General features: G+C 42.2%; 2 protein-coding genes across 3 annotated transcripts in view; both read right to left on the bottom strand.

The window, feature by feature from the left end:
* The window catches only part of LOC138207216 (inactive dipeptidyl peptidase 10-like), a 40,734-nt gene extending 40,236 nt beyond the window's left edge, over nt 1-498 (bottom strand). For both annotated transcript variants that reach the window (XM_069164307.1, XM_069164306.1), the window contains exon 1: nt 81-498. In XM_069164307.1, coding sequence (XP_069020408.1) covers nt 81-140 — 60 coding nt within the window. In that variant the 5' untranslated portion in view covers nt 141-498. The remainder of the gene's footprint in view (nt 1-80) is intronic.
* Nucleotides 499-5,452: 4,954 nt separating this feature from the next.
* LOC138206972 (fibronectin type III domain-containing protein 4-like) lies at nt 5,453-21,430 on the bottom strand. Its single transcript, XM_069163914.1, has 7 exons — nt 20,678-21,430; nt 12,540-12,655; nt 9,158-9,259; nt 7,978-8,080; nt 7,138-7,227; nt 6,872-7,038; nt 5,453-6,241 (listed from the first exon to the last, which is right to left on the bottom strand). The coding sequence occupies exons 1-7, from the start codon at nt 20,754-20,756 to the stop codon at nt 6,200-6,202; spliced, it is 699 nt and encodes a 232-aa protein (XP_069020015.1). The 5' UTR covers nt 20,757-21,430; the 3' UTR covers nt 5,453-6,199.
* Nucleotides 21,431-21,843: the final 413 nt, after the last annotated feature.

Genomic DNA, 21,843 nt, shown 5'->3' with positions numbered 1-21,843 from the left:
GTGTGAAAACTCTCCCGGAGTGAGACCTAAGATTCGGTAAAGATTGAAAAACCACCAGAAAGTGAACAAATCCGTCTTACCTTGGTGTCCTTTATGGGCTGACAGTCGATCTGATGGGACACGGATGCAGTTTGGTTCATCTTTGCTCCCCAGTTTCAAGGAATGCTCTTTTATCTGTAGGCAGGAGGATGAAAAATAAAATCCCAGCCAAGACGTTCAGTTTTAAAGTTTCCTTGGACTTCCCCCCGGTTGTGTCTCTGTTCCGAGATGACCAGAGCACAAACTGCGGCTGATCAGACTGAAAGCTGCAGAGCTCCTGCACTGGAAACGCTCTTCGTTGTTACTGAAGCTTCACCGGAGGCAACACATTTAAATCCAGTGTTTTCCCTCCTTTGTTTCCCTCTTTGGCAGTAAATGGTCTGAATGCATTTAAATGTTCCACCTTCCCTCCCTCCCTCTCATCTTTTCCTCTATAGCAACTATGTGCCGCTTTATATGCAGCTGACAGACAGTTCATAAACCAGGATGTTTGCCAGTGCCTCCCACATACCACGACGTTTCTTCATCAGAATGCAGATTTGCTGGAGGCAAAGATATGCAGGCGTTTGGTTTGATCTTTTCCATTTGAAGCATTTCTCTCTCATTCAAAGGTTCTTACAGCTTGTTTTTCTTTTTTGAAAGACTCATTCAAGTTGAACTCAACAAGAAATCCACTGGTGTTTGTTTCTTTATTTCACTTGAAAGCTAGGTTACTTTTTTCAGTTTGAACAATGAATCCACTTGATGTAAAGGGAGTACATGAAGACGCAGAGCAGCAGACAGACAGAAAGTGATAAAAGCTGCACACAAAAATACTAAATGTTATTTTTTTTATCCATCCAGCAACACATTTGGTCTAGTAAGTGGTTTCCCCACTGAGCAGACCAGTATATATATACACTGATCCTCCTTTCCTTGACAAGTTTCTAATTCATATCCTGCAATTATTTATCAATGTTCTGATGGTGGAAGGTTTATTATTTTTACCTGTTAATATGTAGATGGACAGAAAAAAAAAAAACTACTTTTCTGGAACTTTCAGACAGAAAATATCCAATAAGTTAATCTTATGCTCAGAATTTCCAAACAGAGAAAGAACAATAAGCATCCTTTCCTTAATTTTGGTGTCATCCGTCATTTCTTAATGAGACCGAGTTAAAATATGAGACATCTGTTTGTGGAATAAAGCCCGTGTGCAGGATCATAAATCATTTCCCGGCAAGATGTGAAAGATTCATGAATGTCATTTATCCATACATCCAGAATGTTAAATATTCATCCCTCTTCCCAGATTTGTTGTAAACTCAAGACAGTAAACTGTTGTTGCTATTAAAAATGCAGGAATCTCATTCATTTTTGATGATGAGATGGCTATTTTCCATACAGTTAATCATATTTATTGTCGAGTGTGATCGCTCTCATTGAGCACTATAAACATTCTCCGGCCTGCTTTCTATTGGATTTCCGTTCACTTTACATAGAAAGTCAACAGTTATAAAGTGACTCAGGAGGTCAGATTTATGCTTTTCTGATGGATACAGTAAATAGGTTCTGTATTCCTTAAAGCTTTACTCGTGTACTCACCTGACCACCTTTGAAATCCTGCAGAACTATTTTTTTTGTGTGTCAGCAGATGAGGTGTCACGGTTCGGGTCTGTCTGCCTCTTCTACGTTTCGTTTGTCCTCTCTCTCTCACTCCCTCCGCCCACCAGAGGTCCCAGTCTCTCTCTCTGTCGGTCTCCCGCTGCCACGCCCACCTCACCTGCTGCCACGCCCACCTCACCTGCCCCACCTGCAACCAAGCCCAGTCGGTTACTGCGAGATGCTTCAACCTGCTTGTCGTGTGTCTGAATTAAAAGTGCATCGAGTTTCTTTTTAAGAAAAAACACTGCACAGAAAAATGTATTTATAGCTTTTGTGCCTGGCAGATTTAAAGATCCAAACGTTTGAAAGATGATATGAGCGTTAGAAGGCCATCAGAGAGTCAAATGGACTAATAACAGAATACATTAAGGAAAACAAGGGAGAGTGTTCAGTGCTTTGTCTCCTGTCTCCTGAGTTTAATAGCACCTCTGGGTCTTTCGCCTGCTTTCAAATGTCCTGTTTGAATTGCAGAAACAGAGTGTCAGATTACTCTACGAGCATATGATCAGGTTATATCAGAGGATCTGTATCCTGACGGAAATGTCTCGTCATTTAATGTGCGACTGAACGTCACACAAATCAAAAATTAGAGGGGATCATTTGAAAGAAAGGATAAGTGTCCTTTTATTGAATTTACACCCCTATCATATTATACACGATATGTGCTTTATAATGATCACTGCCGATATCTCGTTTCCTCTGCTGTGTCCAACCACACAAGTTAAGAGACTACGCTGAAGGATTTCCTTGCGGCTGAAACTCATAAGATCGATGCTTCTTGTCAGTCATGATCTCCCTGAGTCTCTATCCCTTTGTGATGAGTGTCTGAGTAGTGAATCTCCTGCCCGATCTTCTCTGCTGTCCTGGTTTTCAGGTACCCAGCGTCGAGGACGTGGCAGCTGAGGAAGACGTACCAGTTCCTCCCCTCCTCCTGGAGAGTCAACGTGGTCTTTGTCTTCCCCATGAGAGCTGTGTCTCATGGGTGCAGGAACTGGTGCCCTCCTGCCTCTGAGGCTGGAACCAGAAACACCAGGAGATGGTGTGTGTGAGGCTCCCTTGAACTCCCTGCTTCCTTGGTGGTGTTCAGCGTCCTCGTGGAGACCAGAGAGCGGGATGAAGAGCGCAGCGACACACCAGAGGACTGGAGACAAGCCGAGACACGGTCCACCGCATCACCAGCTGATACCAAACAAGCAGATGAGGATTAAAACACTTTTTTTAAACTTGACTCAACCTAGTCAGTCAAAACATGATGGTGTCACCAAACAAAACTTTATAAACTCACCGTGACTTCGTCTTCTGAGGGCGAAAGCAGACTCCAGATCTCCTCCAGGTTGGAGGGAGCAAATGATGGCAGATTTTCACACTGATTAAAGTATCGGCTCGTTTTAGCCAAAAACCACAAGTGACATGACATGACATCAACCTGTCAAATTAAACCAACGACAAAATATGTACACTTATCCAACTCAACTGCATCCAACTTTCTCTGGAAAAATATATTTGCACAATTACATTTTATCCTTTTAAATATCCTAAGAGTAAATGAATGTAACACAAATAAACACCAGGTCAGCAAAGTTCGACAAATTATCTCTCCAAGTTATTAAAACGCTAAAATTGAATTTATAATTAACCACATATAAATCTGACATCTTTAAATAGGCAGTTTTTTCTGACCACATCAGTCTAAAATCTGAAAATATTCTTGTTACCATTAAAAACGAGAAAGAAGAGCAGAACATTTATACGTTCAATAAGGTGGACGAAACCAATGTTTTTAATTATTGTTTAAAAAATGATTCCATTTAATTTAAAATTGTATTTTACAATAATAAATGTCTTTTAATTTGTTGAAGGTCAAATACAAAGCGTTAACTTTTTTTTTTTTTTCAGTGTTTAAGTAAGGAGTTAATGAGGCTCACCTGCCAAATAACTCCTGACAAACACAGCCGAGTTATTAACTCGTGTTTAAATCTCAGTGACATTAACGTGCACATGTTCGGAAAATGTTTACAGACACAGCAGATGAAGAAAATTCTGCTCACCTTCATTATTTGATGAAAATTATCCTCAATGAATCCTCCAAAACAAACATTGACATCCGCCGTTTCCGGTTTGATTCCGCCAACATGTGACACCGCCACCTGCTGGACGGGAGAGTGAACCGCAGGTACCGACACACTTTGGGATCAACAGGGGAACATGATGGGGAAAATAAGATAACTAATGCCGGAAGGTGTTACCGGCGGCGGCCACGAGGGGGCAGCATTGATTTTGTTGTTTGGACCACATAGCCTACATATATATTTATGATATACTGGACCACATGTTATAGTATGACAGTTTTATCCTATTTTGGACCACAGGTGTTATGCCCAGTCTTCACCAGGTCCCAAGCAGCCGCAGGAGCAAATGAATGGATTTCGGTCAACGTCAATTTATTTACAGTATTTACAGATAAAGTGGTTTAACTCAGAATAACTTCCGGGTGAGCTGAGGCCAAAACAAGGAACACAAAGTCTTACTTTCCTAACTAATAAAAACAGGACAAAACGTCGAACAGAAATGTCTGCTCACCCCTACAAGGTCCAACAATTCACTCGAAACTAGAATACAGCGCTCAATGGAAGCGGTGTGTTATGTTCGGCGGGTTAACATCTGAAGGAACCGGCGAATTCCTTCGGTACGAGAACAGCGCCATCTTTGGTTGGTAAATAGCACCGCCGACGCCCAATCATCTGCGAGCCACCAATCACAGAAGAGATCCAATTACAGGACAGGAAAACAAGATTAATAATAACCACATTCGTAAAACATGCTGTAGTCTGATATTTTTTTTTATCCTATTTTGGACCACATGCTATATAGTATGACATTTTCATACTATTTTGGACCACATGCTATATAGTATGACATTTTCATTATTTTTTTTTAGACGACATGCTAAAGTATCACATTTTTATCATATTTTGGACCACATGCCAGTTTTATGATTTTTGTTTTGGACCACATGCTGTAGTGAGTTTTATCTCATGATCTCAGAATCGGGCCTCCCACCTGCAGGAAAAGGGACTCCAAACGAAATCTGATGGCAGAAGCGGTACAACATAGAAAAAAAAAAAAAAGGATTAATCCACAGTCAAAAAGCACTTCATCAATCTTCTCTGGCTCCTCTCCCTCCTTTAATTTTACCTCCTACTTGTCACAAACTCCTTCTGAGCATCAGACAGGATGACGAGCCCCGGGCCAGCTGTGATATTTCAGTCTGTCGACCTGCCCTTTACCTCACCCCTCACTAACAATCCCTCCTTTCCTTTGTCTTTTGTTTGGGAAGGAAGCTGGGATTGAGGCCAGAAACAAAAGACAAACACACTTCACTTTTAACTCTGAAGGTCAAACAGTGCCTGAGGACCTTCCGGTGACCTCTGACCTGGGAGGCCTGGAAGCTGCAAATCACGTCCCCCTGTGGGGTGAACGGTGACATTTTCCTTTATTCAAATGTGCCAGAAAGATATGCATTCATTTGAAACATATGCGTACCTTACTGTTTGCTTCAGCAGCCGGCCAGGTTATTACTGTTGATCTGTGCCAAGAAAAATTTATAGAAAAAATAACTCCAGAACTTGTTTTCTTAATTTCTAATCTGTCAATGGGTCTCATCCATGCACACAAATACTGTCACAGTTTGCGGGACTAAAGCTCCTTTGATGGAGTTATGGCGCCATCTGCTGTCCAAACCACATAAATGCACAGATAATCACCAGGATTAATAAATAACACAAAATATGTTTATATCCAGCAGATAAAAAAAGATTGGTCAGACAATGCTTTTGAAGAGACGAGACTTTTACAGGTTTGATCCTAGACTCCTCCTGTCCACATGTGGAAATGTCCTCGGGCAGGTAGCCAGGCAGCTGTGTTAGTGTGTGAATGGTTTGAAACGCTGTAAAGGGCTTTAAGAAACATATAAATTATAACAGTTTTAGTTGATTTAATTAAACAGATTATGAAATTTTTACAGTGTAAATTCACCACCATCAACTCCGACATTCAAATATTTCTGATAAATTCGTGACTAACACTTTCAGCATTTGTACATGTTCAAACTGTGTATAATACACTGATGTTAGTGCTGTACATCTAATCACGGATTATGAAAGCTGAGTTAAAGTCACATGAAGGACTCACACAGAATAGTCTTTAAAAAGGAACTCAGATGTGTGATCCTGTCGACTAAACACCTCGTCTCAGCGACATGAGAGGCGCACAGGACTTGACACACAGCTGGCCGACATGCTGGCAAATATTCACAATTAGTCTCTGACATCAGAGAGAAGAAAACAGCAGATTAGAAGTTCAGAAGGCTCCAGCATCCAGCTGTCCTACAGCTGTTTCCACTGTGTTTGACCACGAGAGGGCAGCAATCGTCCGCTGACTCCACAGTAAATCAGCAGCTCTGTGAATCCTCTACTCGTCCTTCTGAGCCACAAGTTTCCAAACCATCATCCAAAACTCAGACCCTGATAATGCTGATGGAGGAGGACGCTCTGTGCAGCTGGAAAAGAAGGAGATGCAGCGTAAATGACACACAAATGCTGGCATGTGTCACAGTTTATGAAGCCTGCCAGAGATTTAATACCTGATCAATAAGTTAACTGCTCCCTGTGGGCCTCAGTGGAAGAAGAAACACTTCATTCAATTTCTAGAGTGAAGCTGCAATTTTAAAAAAATCTTTTATTACTGTTAGTTTTTAAATTCCTGCAGAAATCCCAACGTTTTGAGGAAAATGTGGACGCAATTGTTTTCTATTCGTTGTTATTTTCTGTGCCATTAATTAAATCTTTCTCTGCCGTGAAGACACACTGAGAGGTGAAATGATATCTGTCCAGAAGGAGGCGCTGCAGCCGGGACACTTGTAGCTTTCTGGACTAAATTTGCAGATTTTCAATGAAGCTGCTCCCTTTTTCCTGAGCATGTCACTGAAGAGATGCTCAGCAACAACCCAACAAGCGTTTGCAAGCCCGGTTGTTTTATATTTAGCCGTGATGGCAGCAGCTCTGGTTGCTAGGAGATCTCTGATGCAACCACAAAGGCTCTTCAGAGGAAACAAAATATTCCTGGCAGTGTTGTAGAGAAGTGCTGCAGAGAGGAGGAAGAGGAGGACGTTTTCTAAAAAAAAAATCACCCTGCTGCTGCGGACGGCTCCGTTGTGGTAGATGGGCGAGCTGCCGGCCGAGGCGTTGTAGTAGGAGGAGGTGGGTCGGACCGGCGGCCTCTTGGTTTTGTCCTTGGTGACGTTGGAGTCGTTGTCTTTGATGATGTCGTACTGCCGGCAGAAGAGGGCGATGACAGCTGGAGAGAGCAGAAAGAGACGAAGTCAGACACGTGACAGAAGCACTCAGACGTGCGTGTCAACACACACACACACATAAATTAATAAATATGTCTGACCTGCCCACAGCAGCAGCACAGTGGTGATGATGAGCAGCTCTCCAGTCTGCAGGTGAGGAGTCATACCGAGACCCTCCATCGCTGGTTCATCTGCAGACAAACATCACGTCACTGAAACAGCATTGAATGGTTAAACAGGGACGATTTTCAGCTGCAGACTCGTCCACATTTGAACACTCAACACTGACAATCTCTGTGTGTTCATGTTAATGAAGGAACATGTCAGCCGGTGCAGCAGTGTGACTCACTGGTGTGTTTTCAATGGAGACAACAGTGAAGCTCTGAGACACACAGGAACAACAGATATCTGAGCAAACGCAGCACTTCATGACATAATTACACTAAAACCATATTACTACGATGTATGAGTGTATTATTAACTGCAAATATCCTCTATATAATACTGTAGATTTGGGACATTCGTTCATATTTAATATTCATTATTCAGCTCACTTACACAACATAACTGCAATAGTATTTTACAAATAATAAAGTTGCCCTACTGGATTTCTTTCTAACAACTATTTATACTATTTACACTTCTACAGTCTAAATAAATTCATGTTAATACTGTGAATACATTTTAATGTTCCCTTATTTAAATTTTTTTTAATTCAAAGCGTTTTTAACAATCTGATTTCAGATGTTTTCCTTCACTATTGTTTTATTCAATTTTTTTGTATCAGGTTATTTATTTATTCTGAATGTGTCTTTTTTCTGAACGTGACCAAACCAAATTTAGATTGCAATGAAAACAAAGTGACTCGTGTCTTTTATCCCCAGAGATCATTAAAGTGTGACATATTTTCAGACTTTATGAGTTTGTTTGTGTTTATTTACTGTGGTCCAGGACTCCGGCTGGATAGTGGTCGCTCCTCTCCAGAGTCCTGAAGTGGACGGCCCGGCTGGGCTGGCTGTCACCGTGCGGCCCGACTGACTGCACCTGAATCCAGAGAAATAAAACAGAAACAGATCTTCAGAAGGAAAGATTAAGGAAATATTGGAGCTGTAAGACAGCGCCAAGTTCTTCACAGCTGAACACAAACTCTGGGTACATTATTCCCACACCGACATTAACGGAGGATGGTATTGTATAATGATGGTAAGAAACTGGCTCGCTGGAGATATTTGGCGAGCAAGTGGTGCTTTGCTTTTTGGCCGGCATCCTGAATGATCATTGGAGGACACTGACGCAGAAAGGCAGCTTAAAAGGTAACAGAGGGAATATAAATGTGAGCTCCAGACTCATTTGATGACATTCAGCCACCAAGAAACAAATGTAAATGTCACAAGAAAACGAGTTTGAAGGGGCAGATCTCATTCAAACTGAACACTGAGGTGTTTCTAACAGCGACAGTCGAGTTTATGGCAGTAAAAATCCTGTTTAACACTCATACATGAAGAGAAAGCCCCCACTGAGACACACGAGGCCTTAGACTGCCAGACTGGCTGCCTCCACCCACACTGAGGCCAGAAGTTGAAAACAGCAAGTCATTGTTAGAAAAAGAAGTTCTTGAATTCAACTCAAAGTATCTCAGTGTTTGTTCTGCTCCAAATAGAAAGTCTGATCTCTGCAGTGTCCCCTGAAAGCCAGAATCTGTCCCCCTCTGGATAATAAGACCAAACTCCACAGAGGATCTCGCCTGCCCTCTAACAACAGGTCGGAGGTCAAACCCTGCCCGCCCTGGACCTGGCGAGGCTTAAGTGTGTTGCTCAATGACAATCCTGCAGGACGACCGCTTGCTGACGAGCACATTTACCTGCAGCTGAAGGACAACGTGTGTCAGTCTATTAAGGTGTAATGGATAATAAAAAGTTTAATGGAGTCACTGATGCTTCAGAGTGCCGCTGCAGATTCTCACTGAAACCTTTAGCTGTGACAGAGAAGTGTCACTGCTGAGGTTGATTCTGCACTCACAGTTAACTAGAATAACATTTAATTAAAATGCGCGTGTGTGTGTGTGTGTGTGTGTGTGTGTGTGTGTGTGTGTGTGTGTGTGTGTGTGTGTGTGCGTGCTACCTGGACGCTGTAGTGTGTGTCCTCGTCCAGGTCCCACAGCACGCACCAGCGGCTGGACGTGTTCACCTCCCGGATGGAGCGCTGCATCAGGCCGTCCTGCCTCTGGAGACGGGAGACGTGCACAGACACACCATGTGACACCATGTGACACATGTGGTGGGTCGCCGTACGAGTACACACACACACACACACGCACACGCACACACACACACACACACACACACACACACACACTTTGCATGTCAGTGGAAGGAAGGTAAATCAAATGGTGGGAATTGATCGATGTATTTTATTGACATTCTTAAAAGCTAACATCAGAATTCATCACTATGTCACCAGATGAAGACGAATGTTAGAAATGTGTTTCTGTAACAAGCAGCTTCACCTCATAAGAATTCAGCTCAAACCTTCACTTTCCCACAGGGGGGAAGGAAAGGGTCTGGAGGCAAGGTAACACCAGCGATCATCATTCAGAAGAAACCAAAAAACAACAACACATGTACAGACAGAGACTCTGTTGTGGTGCAAGCAGCAGCAGAATTAACGAACAAATGTCACCTTCAGAGTCAGCAAGGTAAACAGATTGTGACATGCTGGGAAAACTTCAGTGTGTGACAACAGTTCAAAGACACTGTTCAGAGGATGTTCGAGGTGTTTTGAGCCTGCAAACACACACAGTTACTTATTTTCACATCCAGCAGTAAATTTAGAGCCGTGTGATGAATCGATGTCCAATGTGGACTCTCTTTTAGCTCTGTTTATGGTCTCCACCACCTCCAGCAGACAATATCTGGTTGCATACATTGGATTTTTTATAAGTTTATCAGTGCCTTCAGCAGAAAGCAAAGCTATGAGCGCTGAAACCAAAAGAATAAAGCTGTGGTAATTTTTGAGACGGTATAAAAATCCATTAAGTTGAAAAAGAATCTGTCATAATTAGTTGTAATTGTCACCATCAGTCACTCGATCCTCTGCCAAGATTCCCTCAGGTTATTGTAGCCATAACTTTCCCTGAGAGGCAAAACAAAGGGCAGAAAAAAAACCCGTAAAGTCTTCTCTGCTGCTCTCACAGCTAATTTTCAAGGCAGGATTTCATTCGTAAAATAATTCTGTATAAAAAGATAAAATATTCAGACAGGAAGGCAAAAACAGGATTTTGAAAGCCAGAGGAACATTTCCTCTTCATCATTAAGAGTAAATCACACTATTTAGATCAGATTTTAGTGGGAAACCGTCCGGGGATGGTCACGAGATTTTATTCTATTCTTGAAAGGGGCTTGACTGGATGTACGAGTTTAATAACTCGTACTCAGAGTTCAGCCTCAGAGACTTTAAAAAGTATCTGCAGGTTCAGAAGGGCTCTCACCCTTAGTGAAAACGTGACCCTGAAGTCCATAGGTGAACACAAAGTACAACTATTTTTATGTGGAGAGAGAAGTCTGCAGCAGCCTGATGCCTCTCAGCAGTGAAGTGGAACAGGTAAACAAATCCCTCCTGTGTTGTTACGATGCTCAGAAACCTCACATGTTCACAACAGACAAAACCTGCAGGTTTATTTGATCAACATCAGCCTCAGTTTAGCTTCTGTTTCTGTTTGGGATTTATGAATCAGGATTATCACGAGTCTCAGATACACAGACTTAAACTGGGTTGCTTCCTCTGTGCGTGTGTGTGTGTGTGTGTGCACAATGTTGCATAATGCGTGAACCTCTGCAGCCGGCGCTCTGGGAGTTGGAACAACTTCAGATGATTGAAGTAACTCTTTGTCTGAGCAGAGCCAGTCGTCCTGCTTCTCCTTCACAAACGGAGGCCTCTGCTTGTTTGTAAAACACACTGAGTGTGTGAAACCATCTCAGAAATCAAGCCGAAAGCCCGACGCACGACCACTGCTGCTCGTTTATAAAATCAGAATCGTCTCCTAAAGGAAATAATGATGGAATATGTGCTTGATTGACAGTGCAGGCTTTTATATAACAGCATCTTTTGCCCTTTTGTAGAAGCGAACATTTATCAGGAGCAGCTTTTGATGACTAACAGTGGAGAAAAGAGCTCCTCCTGCATGGATACTCACTGCATCCACCTGCTCTCGTCACCTCCCCCATTAATATTTGAGGATGGGTTTTACATAAGAGCTTTCTGAGGTTATGGCAGGAGATGTTTTACATCCCCATCCTGTCTTTTCTTCAAAATGCCACAAGGTTGATGGATTCTGACTCAGACGTGAGGCGACTGAAAAAAGACAAATATATATATCTAAAGAGTTGTTTGGCATCGCCGCCACTGTGGATGTTCCTCCTATGAGACTAGTCCCGGCCAAATCATTTCCACTAATGGAGACAACTCCCACTCAGAGCTTAGCTAATGTCTGATTCTCCTGTTGCCAAAACTGTGGGTGGTAAAAAAAAACTGATTAGGAAAATGAAACCGAGCTGAGTGAGCAGCCGGAGCTTCAAAAAGAGACGCGAGACAAACACAATGTAATGGGAGAGTTGATGTGAAATGTGTCTGAAGTACATGTACCGCAGGTGGTAGCTCTGCATCTGACAGGAGGTGTGAGGCGTTCAGGCAATGTCAGTAAATTATATTGTCTCCTGTACATGTGAGGCTTTCAGGTGGCATCTGTAAATTGCAGCAGCAGAAAATAACCTACACTTTACCTCTCTGAAATGTCTGCATGCATGTTGGTCCCTCATTGTCCCACTGTGGACGGGTAGATGCATTCAAAATTAGGTGTAAATAATTGTGTTAACATCCAGTTTTAAATCATTTAAGGGCTTCTTGCAGGACTTCCACTTTCTGAGATGTATTTTTCAGTTTCAGTTACCAATATGTGTTGTTTTTGTCTTCTTTTTGGCTGCACCTTTTGTAATTAAGGGATTTGTTTTTTATTACTACTTCCAGTACCTGCATGGACCAACAGACAGCCTTGACTTTGACAAGCTTCTCAACAAGTTGGATGTTTATGAGCAGACGTGTCCAAACTTTTCAACTCCCCTGTGACTCAAAACGCTGACTGTCTGCCGGCTTCCTGAATGACACAGCGGTTTTAAAAACCCCTGCAGACAACAGCAGAAGACAAAATGAAAAAGGAGTCCGCTCCTCAAGAGACAGAGACAATCACAAAATATATATAATTAATCTCTGAAGAAGCTCTTTTGTAGCCCGGAGCATGGCAGAGAACCAAGTTTTCAGGGCATTTGATTCATAGTTTGGATCCCTGCACAGTTAATTCAGCTGAATGAAAGCGCAGAGGGAGGCAGGGTGACATCAGGGTGAGCATGCATGCTCATTGTAAGTACACACACACACACACACACACACACACACACACACACACACACACAGATAGATGCAGTGACGATACGAGGCTGCTGCATTGTACCTGCTGTGAGATGGCGTATCCAATGACAGTGTCTCCCTGAGGGACGTTCCAAGTCACCATGGCCGAGTGCGCCCTCAGCTGGGTCACCGATACGTTCACTGGGGCTGCTGGCACAGCTGTGAACACATACACACACTTGTATTAGTTGTGAGGGACGGTCAGTGAAAGTGAGACACCTCACAGTATTTTTGGCCGCTGAGGGAGACACAGACACTAAATGACCCATTACATCATATTATTCCAAAAATGTTACTTGTTGCTGTATTTTAATGTAACACACACAGTTTGGTTCAAATTAAATGCCCTATATGAATACAACTGCTTGAAAACTTTTCATTAACACTACAGAGAAAATGGGACTCAGAATCTGTCAGATATTGACAGTAATATTATACATTGTACAAGAGTGATAAAAAAAAAAAAAAAAGCGTAAAGATAATGATTAACTTGAACCTAAACGACAGTTAAAATATCTGTCTGATGGACAGATCACAGTCTTTCCTGTCCTGCACAGAGCTGGACGCCCTGAACATGTAAATAGCGAATGTTCCCATCAGTGTCCTTGAAAGAGAGAAAGAGTCTCCTCTCTCGCTGTGATTCAGTCTGATGTGTGAAATGTAAATGGATGATCACACACACGTACTGTACTCACACACTCATGTTAATGATTCTCTGGGGGCAGGTTTAAATCTGAGGAACTCGCTAAAGGAGTGTGGGATTCTTTTATAGCACTAAATCTTCAGGAAACACTGTGACCTTCACTGAGAGCGAGAGAGAAGATAAATAAAAGGAAAAGCTATTTCAGTGTCATTTGTTTTTTTCATGGAGTAAACAGAAGGGATTGAAATGGAAAAAATGCGAAGTAAAAAAGCTGCATAGATAAAGAAAAAAGTCACAGGAAGAGGAAAAAAAGCAAAGAAAGATTCAAAAGAAAGAAAAGACAGACAAGTATTGAAAAAAAAGAGGCACAAAGAATGAAAGCAAGAAAGGTAAAACAAACAAACAAGGCAAATTGTCATATAAAGACAGAAAATGAGACAAAAAGAGAGGACAATGACAAAAGAAAGAAAAATCAGGAAGACAAAGAAACAAAATGACAGAAACACCAAACAAGAATGAAAGAAAAAAAAAAAAAAAAGACACAAAACTGACTTGTTATATGGGAGGAAAAGACAGAAAATACATGCAAATATAAAGAGAAGAAGCATAAAGGAAAATGAAAGACAAGAAGTACAAAGAAATAAAGAGAAAACAAAAGAACAGGAGGACAAAATGACAGAAAAAAAACCTGCAAGAAGACAAAATGAGACACAAAGACATAAAAGCAGGAACATGGAGGAGCAGGCATCCTTCCACGACTCTCCTCCTAATGATGAGATAACATCTAATGGAATCAATATCTGGATTTTTACTGCGAGTCTGGAACTATTGATGAGTCGAGTTCATCCACTCCAACTTCTTCTTCTTCTATTAGTGCAGGACAGGAATAGCACGGCACATTTCTCATCAGTTTCTCTTGATGCAGAAAGCAATTAATATGTGACCACTAGTAGTGTGTGTGTGTGTGTGTGTGTGTGTGTGTGTGTGTGTGTGTGTCTCGTTTAAAAAAAAAAAAAAAAAAAAGGTGCCCAATCCGAGGTGAGAAAGCGCTTGCATTGCAGCCTGTTGGGCCTTTGAGGCAAAAAAAAAAAAAAAAAAAAAGACAAAACGCTGAGTTTTTACATTATTGTGCATTAAAGGGTTTAGTTTTTCTGTAAAAACCTCAATAATTTACATACAGACTCTTATTATGTGGATTTTTTTTTCTGATCCAACAAAGCTTGTGTTTGTGAGGTCCTCTCCAGGCTTCACTTTAAACATCATATTAACCACAACAGCTTCACGGTGCTGTTCTTTTGGCTTGATGATCAGCTGATTGCCGTCTTAATCGCTGCAATCTTGTCTTGGGTGGAGACTACCAAAACAAAAATGACAGAATTGCCTCCCCTCTGCTGTAAAACCAAAGAGAGCAGCTCATTTCCGGGCCGGTGGAAACCAACTCCCCAAATATTTGGTGACAGACTGAAAAAAGTCCCAAACTGAAAGCATCCAGTCAGGCTCTGCCGAGTACGACCGTGAATGTCAAACTCTATCTCAGGCTAACAAGCTAGCCACAGCTCATTATGCAAGCCAGCCTTCCCACAAGTCCCTGCAGGACGCGCCGCCCGCCTGCCAAAACATGCTTCAGATTCATTAAAGAAAAAACCCACCATCTTTCATTGACACTGTTACACCAAAGGACCATCAGGGCTGTGATGGAGGGCGTCAAACTCCCTCTGTCTCCAACTTCCTACACTTCCCAGAATGCCCTCTGACAGCTGACAGCTAAGGAATATAAACCTGTTGCACGTGTACGTGCAGTGAATGAAAGTAGAAAGAAGGTGGGAGTTTTTTTCCAGTTGAGAAAAAGCAGCATTTGTGTGTCTACTCAACATGTCCTGTGGCTGCAAAGCATTCTGGTCTATTTCCTGACACTGTGGGTGGAGAAATTGGCCACTGTGCCGATTTGCTGCCAAATTCCTCCCTGAACGATTACGGCGGTAGAAAAGAAGCGCCTGCTGTTTAATTCTGAGGATCTGACTCAAATGTTTACAGCTGAGTTTTTCATGAAATTAAACTCAGACATGCTTGAATATTGGACTCCTTATCTGAAGCGTGGCTGAAGAGATTTGCTCCCATTGAGCTCCATAAGAAAAAGATGTTCTTCAAATGAAATGCAAAGCCACTTCTGGGAGGTGGGGCGATGGCATGCCACGTCAGTGGAAAGACACAAGTGGGCACGAGTGGGAATTTGCCATAGGGGATGCAAATTGAAGCAGACATGCATCCATATCAGTTGAAAATGTTTCTTTTCCAGGGGCGGTATGAAGTGAGAAGAAAAAGGAGAGAGACTCAGACAGATCTGGAGTTTCTAGTAAGATCTGAGATCACTTAGAGCCAGAAGGTGAGAGGAAGTATGCTTTAAACATCCGGACTGGGAGGTGAGATCGGTGGGTCACCGCTTGGTTGTAGCACTACTGCCAGCAACGCACCCGCTTCCCTTTAGTCACACAGATCAGATGTTTGTTGACTGTTGTGTCCACAAACTTTTGGGCATGTAGTGCATATAGACATGGTGCCACAGGAGGAATTTGCGTAATTTGTGTAAAGAGAAAAGAGGATATGTAAATGTTCCAAAAACAAAGGTGTTCACATAATGAATGTGTGCAGTAAAAGCACATCCTCCTCCTACACACACACACACACACACACACACACACACACACACACACACACACACACACACACACACACACACACACACACACACTCTGTAGAGAAACACACATTCAAAAGCATGTTTTCTTCTCTCTGATAATGACAGCCAAGCTCCCCCCAAACTCCCAACACACTACTACTGCTAAATCCTAGCTGTGTTAATCTGGCAGGGCTGCTCACACACTGAATAGACTTCTGCAATTACATTATACACACCTGGAGAGGAGATGAGAGAGGAGGTTTAGCTGATGTCAGGAAGAGAGAGGTGGATGAAAGACGACGGGAATATGACAGAGCGAGGGATGAATGAGTTGGAGGAGGAAGAAAAAATAAAGATGAAGAGAGAGCAATTATCCCGGGCAGATATCAAGAGATGGCGATAGGGAATTTTCAATCTTTTGGTTTTGAGAGAGAAAAGACGCACGAAGGGCAAAGTGAGACGGATGGACAAAGAGGGAGGAGAAAAGATCAATGTAAAGGAAGATGGAGAGAAGGAGGAGGAAAAACAAGGAGTAGGAGGAGGAGGAAAATGTGGATATTGATTAAATGATGAAATATAGCAGTTCAGGTGGATGTTCGAGCACACACTGCTCCTACATGTCCTTACTTGTCCTTCCTGTTTTAGGCTGCTTTGACTGAATTATATATTTATGTTCATTCATTTTTAATTTTTTTGAGCTGGCATTTAGCTGCTTTCAGGTCTGTAATTATTCTAAAATGAGACAAATTTGGGATTCTGGTTTGTTTTCATGATTTCAGACCTAATTCTGTTAATTAGAAAAAAATAACCATAAAAGATCTGTTACTCTATAACTCATATGACAAAAACAAGTGCATGCTGATTAAGGATTTATTTTCCATTTGAATTCATTACTTATTTGACACAAGTATAATAAACTATCACTGTGTTTTTGTTCAGTGTAATTTCACATAAATTAGCAGCGGGATGGAGACTGATTTCCCATCAGGCCCACGTTTGAGCTGATGTTAGCAAATCTAAGTGGCCGAGACCGACGGCAAAACTCCACATGGCTGACACGCTCACAGTGACAATGTTTACCATCTGAGTTTACAGAGTGAACCAAAATCAATAGAGATCTTTCACAAGAAGAAAAGTCTCCACCAGGATCAGCAAAGTCACATTCAGCCTCTTCAAATCATGAATCTGTAAAAACGTTCACGTGAATCCACCCAGCCGGGATGTTTCAGTGTGAACCAAAGCGGTGAACCGGTGTGTTTTCTCTGCAGCTCCTGGAAATACTGCATCCATAAAAACAACAACAAGCCTTGTGACGGCCGATGTTGACCTCGCTCCTCCTGGAGTAGAGTAGCCCGTGACATACGGCTCGAGCCGGACAGCCGGCCATAAATCACGGCCCGGTAACAGTTGGCTGATAGACTCAGACAACCTAATCTGGCTAATGGCTCCCCACCACTCTCTGAGATGGATGGATGTCTGAGCATGTGTGTCTGTGTGTGTTCTGATATAGTAACAATCTGTGCATACTGATTTAATTTACAGTTTGATCTCAGGCAGATTAAGAAACACTGGGCCCCTGGACAGAGACATGTGAAAGGCCCCTAACTCTTCTTACGTAACAACGAGACACAAAGATTGAAACAGAAACATTGTGTGTTTCTGTGCAGCTGTTTTGTGTCTTTCCAGACATTATGAGTCTCTGTTCAGCTATATTGTGTCTTCAGTCATTTTGAGTAACTTTCCAGTCGTTTTGCATTTCTTATTAGTTGTGTTGACTCCCTTTGTAGTCTTGTGTCACATTATAGATGCTTGCCTTCCTAACAAGAAACATTTACAGTCAGATACTCTGTCCAGGGGCGTCCTGACCACTTGGACCTCTGTACGTCTGCCCTGGAGGCCTGTCCAGGAATCCTTCCATGATTACATATTCATAAGACATGACACAAGACTTTTCATTCATACATAAGCTTCTTTGAGTCAACAGAAAATTGCTAATCTGCTGATTAATGACCACACTCATTATGCAACAACATTTTTGAACTGCGGCCAAATGTCGGCAATTAGCAGAGAATATTAATTTGCTCCCGGCCGGTCAAGTTGAGTCATGTCCCCGAAGAGCCCATCAGTGTTTGAGCGGCAGTGATGCTGCAACTCTGAAACAACACAAGCAGAAGAGGAGGCGCAGGGAGAGAAAAATAACACTCCTCAACATTGAGCGGAGCAGGAAGAGAGGAATCGCTGCATGAATTTAAAAAAAGCACTTTACCCCGCTGCTGCTCTATAAAGACCTCCTGTGTTCTCACTCGGTACATGTTTATAATCCCCTTCAAGCTGCACGTGTAGTTTGTTCTGTTTCCCTCAGACTCTTGTCAAACAGCTTGTGTCTCCTTCCCAAGGTTTTTATCTGGGAGCGGGGTGATGTGACGCAGAAAAACACAACAGATCAGGCTAGTGTCTGAAGACACTGCTCCTTCAGTGTTAAAAATTCACTCTTGACCTTGAGAGCATACTGGATATAAATATTCTGACTGCGATGTCCACTTATTGAGCTACTCCCAGGCCTTTAAAACACATATTGTGGCCTTCTGCAAAACTCAGGAGTCCTCACAAGACATAAGATCACAAGCTCTTGATCACGTGATATATTGGCTCCTCCACAAAGCTCATATTGGTCTTCTGAGACGTTCTAATTATTAAATGAAGCTTGGGTTCAATGAGGAAGATCTGTTCCCTCACATTTCATCTTCATGCTCTGTTTTCTTCATCATTTCCGCTTTCCCACGCTTTCAAGTCATTCATTCAAAATAATGTCATCACTAGACTTGAGCCAATCAGTTTCTCGTCCCAAAACATTAGAAACCCCAGCTCAAAACAACAAAGATCCACAGCTGTAATGATAAAAATATAGTAAAAGTGTTAATCAAACCTTGAATTCATTCTATCATTTACACGTATACCAGATAAAGTGGTCTTTCTTGCATTTCTCTGTAATTCCTGTCTAACAAAGGCATAAAAATGTCCTGAAAATGACTAAAAATTATAATTAAATACATGCATGTGCTTATCAGGCAAAGGTCATAGAGTTACAATACTTCTGATGCTGGTTGACCTTGTGTATCACCACATCTAAACTCCACCTGTTTCAATACATAAAATATCTTCAGACTGAAGATAAACACAACTCGCCAAATAATTTTATGACCACCACAGATTTTTCAGAAAGATTTGTATCACAGGCGAGAAAACAACTCTTATTCATATCATTATCATCTCCCGGGGGCAGTGAATGTATTATTGAGAATTTGGAGAAATTGAGTTTAAGTTTTGTCTCACGGTGAACAAAGATTGATCTGGTTGGTGAGGTCCAACTTAACATGAGATTCAGGCTCATAAATTGTTAGACTTTTATACAAAGCCTGGAGGCTCTCATACTGTCATGTCACCTGTTGCTTCAAATTCCTACAGTTCAATCTTTTAAAGTCAGACATGATTTAACTGCTCTGTGCTTCTGTCTGAGATTCATGTTCAATGCTGAAGGAGAAAAAAAAAACTCCCCCCTAGCTGTTTTCTTAAGAATGAGAAACCTCATTTAAACCTAAGAGGTGGCAGAGAGCAGCAGGATGCAGTGTGGTTAATGAGCTCCAGTAAAGATGTGATCGGAGGAAAGTAAAGGCCATGTGAGGAAATATAAAAGCGCACTTCATTGGATAAATCAACACGGAGCCTCGTAAACACACATTAGCCTCCTCTTGGTATTCAGTCAGGCAGAAGCACGTTGATTCGTTTGCAAAAGGCTGCTTTGCATCAGACCTCGTGTGGAGGAGGAATCTGACCAGTGGCTCAGGTCATTTACGTGCATCCCTGCTACAGCTAATTAAACAGACCAGAGAGCGAGGGAGACATTTCCTTGAGATTCTAATCTCCTGATAGATATTCAATTAAGGCTGTGACAGTTTTACAGCAGCTGTTAGTCTTGTTAAAATGTAAGGCATAAACAACACCCAGCGATGCTCAGCGATGCTCAGCTCAAATCAAACAGGTGAATGCACAAAGCAACACACTCCTGCAAAGCTGAGCAGTTGGCTCCATTTGAACTAAAGTCCTGCCCTCGGTTGTATATGTTGATCACTTCTCAAGGCAAACACCTTAATATTCAAATACAGGACATACATATATGAAGATTTTAATGTCTTTTAGCTCCTTCAAATCCAGTTTCCTAATTAAGTTTGCTAAAATAATGAGTTATATCTTCACACTCAAGGTCACGGCTGTGTTTCTCATCCTTTTATACGCATTTCCCCCTAAATTGAGCCTGACATGTTTGCTCACTAAGTGGCATGATATCATCACCTAAGAAACACCTGCAGGCCAAGACTGATTCTTGTCATATGTATGACTTCTTTTATCATTATCTTAACAGTATTATTCATTGTTAATATCTGTTAATATTGCATTGAAATTATCCTTCCATTTTTCATCAGTCAGAGGGATATGCCTCGAGAGTCAAACCAGATGAGATTTAGTGAGGACAACAGACACATAATAGCTTTCTTCCCTCTAAATTTAGTGTTTTCCTCATGAAGTTTTATGAATGTTGGGTTTTTGAAAAGATGGATTTTTGTATTTGATGTTAATAAAGCACATTTAAATTAGCTTAATTTAACAGAAACACAATGAGAGACACCTGCATCATATCCTGGTGCAAAATATCACCATTATGCGAAGCTGTTTGCCAGATGTTTGCCAGCTGTTTGCACCCATAATGTCACCTTGCTAACACTGTTTCATTACTCAACTTTCATGCAAGATTATCATGTTAATGTTTGGTATGAGATGGAAAACAGTAAAGAGAGATACTCACTTCCTCCGACCATCCCCGGTGTTTGCCAGCAGGCCAGCAGCAGCAGCAGCCCGAGGTCCAGGTGAGGAGACGCGGTCATAACCTCCTCTGTCTCCGCGCACACTCGCGCACTCACACCTCAGGCTCTTCAGTCCGCCTCCTGCTCTTCTTTCCCCCTCCGTGTCACTCTCCTGCGTCCTTACTGGAGGTTTCCCCGCGGGGTCACCACTGATCCCTTCATCTTGTGGTAAAGCAGGCACAATCTGACAACCTGCACCGCGCTGGTTTTCACTCCCAACTTGCACAAAGTAGGTCAGTAGGTATGCAGCTGCAAAATAAAATCGCCTCAGATGAATGCAAATGAGAAATCTCTCAGTCGGTCTTCTCCTCCAGCAGCATAATCCCGCAGCCCGGGGAAGCAAACAGGTAGTTCGACCCTCTCCGCCACTTGTCCTCGGCTCTGTCCGTGTCTACGCGGCTCAATTTTGCGTCAAATGTGAGTCGGAGACGCGGACAGATTCTCCGAGGCAGGTGGAAGGTCGCCGGAGTTTCAGCACCGCGGACGGCGTCATCTCAGTGAATGTGACGATTTTTTTTTTTTTTTTTTAAATAGGATTTAAATAAATAAAAATGTCTCACAGGAGGACGCAGGAGCGCAAAGGTGGTCTGCCTCATCCAGAGAGGGCGGCAGGCGGGTTTAAACTGGCAGATTACGGGAAATCCAGAGGATCAGAAAATGTCTGTCTGCAGGAGCTTCGGTGGAAACTCCAAACACACACAGCAGGTCTGCACGGTGCTTCTGGCGGCACCGACACAAATCCTGTCACTACAGAGCATGGAGGACGAGGAGGAGGAGGAGGCAGGAGCGAGAGGAGCGAGAGGAAGGAGAGAGGGAAGAAGAGGATGGACGGCTTCATTTCTTTACACCTAATTACCTGCATGTTGTCAGTGATAAAGTGCCAACTGTTGATTATGTAATGAGCTGCTGATTTGAATTAATCCATTTACAAATGAACCAAACTACGACCCATCTGCCATCCTCCAAATGTGTTCATTTGGATTGATTTAACACTTCATTTCATAAAGATGTATTTTGCATGCTTTTTTCTTATCATGAAAAGGTCTACGTTCAGTTTGAATTCATGGGGGCAGAAGCTCCATTTAAATCCATGACTTTCAGCAAACTA

Source organism: Embiotoca jacksoni, unplaced genomic scaffold (genome assembly GCF_022577435.1).
Source record: "Embiotoca jacksoni isolate LCO1_2020_lvr unplaced genomic scaffold, fEmbJac1.0.p SCAF_30, whole genome shotgun sequence".
In the NCBI taxonomy this organism is placed as follows: Eukaryota; Metazoa; Chordata; class Actinopteri; family Embiotocidae; genus Embiotoca; species Embiotoca jacksoni.
This window is presented reverse-complemented; position numbering and strand designations above follow the sequence as displayed.